Source organism: Ixodes scapularis, unplaced genomic scaffold (genome assembly GCF_016920785.2).
Source record: "Ixodes scapularis isolate PalLabHiFi unplaced genomic scaffold, ASM1692078v2 PGA_scaffold3__209_contigs__length_174095766, whole genome shotgun sequence".
NCBI classification, from domain to species: domain Eukaryota; kingdom Metazoa; phylum Arthropoda; class Arachnida; order Ixodida; family Ixodidae; genus Ixodes; species Ixodes scapularis.
Window position 1 is genome coordinate 90,111,419 of NW_024609868.1, and position 1,297 is coordinate 90,112,715.

At 52.0% G+C, this 1,297-nt stretch overlaps 1 protein-coding gene across 1 annotated transcript; it reads right to left on the reverse strand.

Moving 5' to 3' along the window:
- Positions 1 to 218: 218 nt before the first annotated feature.
- LOC120844163 lies at positions 219 to 1,086 on the reverse strand. Its single transcript, XM_040215798.3, has 3 exons — positions 607 to 1,086; positions 381 to 526; positions 219 to 279 (listed from the first exon to the last, which is right to left on the reverse strand). Exons 1-3 carry the CDS (start codon positions 1,072 to 1,074, stop codon positions 219 to 221), a joined length of 675 nt encoding a protein of 224 aa, XP_040071732.2. The 5' UTR covers positions 1,075 to 1,086.
- Positions 1,087 to 1,297: the final 211 nt, after the last annotated feature.

Consider the following 1,297-nt stretch of genomic DNA (forward strand, 5'->3'; position numbering starts at 1 on the left):
GGTCTGCAACAAAGATTTATTCTGCATCGTGCGTGGGTTTTGAGGTTTGGCGAAAGGAAGAAATGTCGCAACCATTTGCTCAATAGCAGACGACACGGAAATATAGAGGTGAGCCGCCAGTGTAGAAGGAACTCTGTGTTGGCCACGGCGCCCATCACAGTTTGCAGAACAATTCCACAGGCTGCCTTGACAGCAGCACGGGTCTTGCCTGTGGCGTTTCAACTTATTTTGGCTGTGATAGAGGCTGTTCCTCTATTTATGAGCGCTTCTTCCAAGAACCTGTAGGTTACGATTTCCGAGTTTTTGCTATTGACTTACCGGCGTCGTGTCGGTGTCCCGGGTAAGGGCCATTCATCTCCACGATGATGCCATTGGCACACATGATGCCCTGATACTTGATGGCGTGCACACGCTTGTGGCCAGAGAAATAAAGCCGCTGGTCCTCCGTGGGTCGGCAGATGGGGCGGGCCGTTCCATCAACGAAACCCCAGCAATTCTGAAGAGGTGCCCCCTTCGCGCGGACCGCCTGCAAAAGCAAAATCAACAACGCACTTGCATTTTTTTTTTCTTTTTTGTGTTTTTAATTTAACTTTACAATATGCTTACCTCGGAGAACTCGTCCAAGCTTGCACGGTTCAACCACGTGTGAGCTGACAGATCCGCGGTCAGCTGCCCGAACGTGGACGTCAAATGGTTTAGCACCACGGTCGTCGCACTTGAAAGTGTCGAAGAGTGGCGGCCAAACATGCCTTCCAGGTCGCAGAGGCGGTTGGGGTAGGAGAGTCTCCGCAGAAGAATACACAGAGCTTCCTGCCCGGGGATGGCGACGTTCTGGGCCGTCCTAATTGTATGAGGGACTCGCAGCGCGCTACACAGCTCCATTAAGTCCATCTGCTCAAAACGAAACTGATGGCGGAAAGCTTCACTATCTATGTTGAGCACATCCAAGTAGCCTCGCCCGGACCTAAACCTCCGCGGAACGGGGTACTCCATATCCAGAAAGGAGAGTTCTTCAATTTCGTCCCACCTCAAAACAGCTAAGGCCAAGGGATCCTCGAAAACACACGTCGCCATGGCTCAGGTTGGTCACTCGCTCGACTCGCTCACGCCCGTGCCACCCGTGCTTTCTATGGCTTCCCGTGACAAGCCACGGGGGGGGGGGGGGGGGGGGGGAGGGGAGGGGGGGGGGGATAAATTGGCTTGTCTTTAGTTGGCTAGATGTAGCTTGCTGCTGCATTTCTCTAATTTCTGCAACTTATAAAACTTAATTGATGTTTTTTTTCATTCTATTAAATGT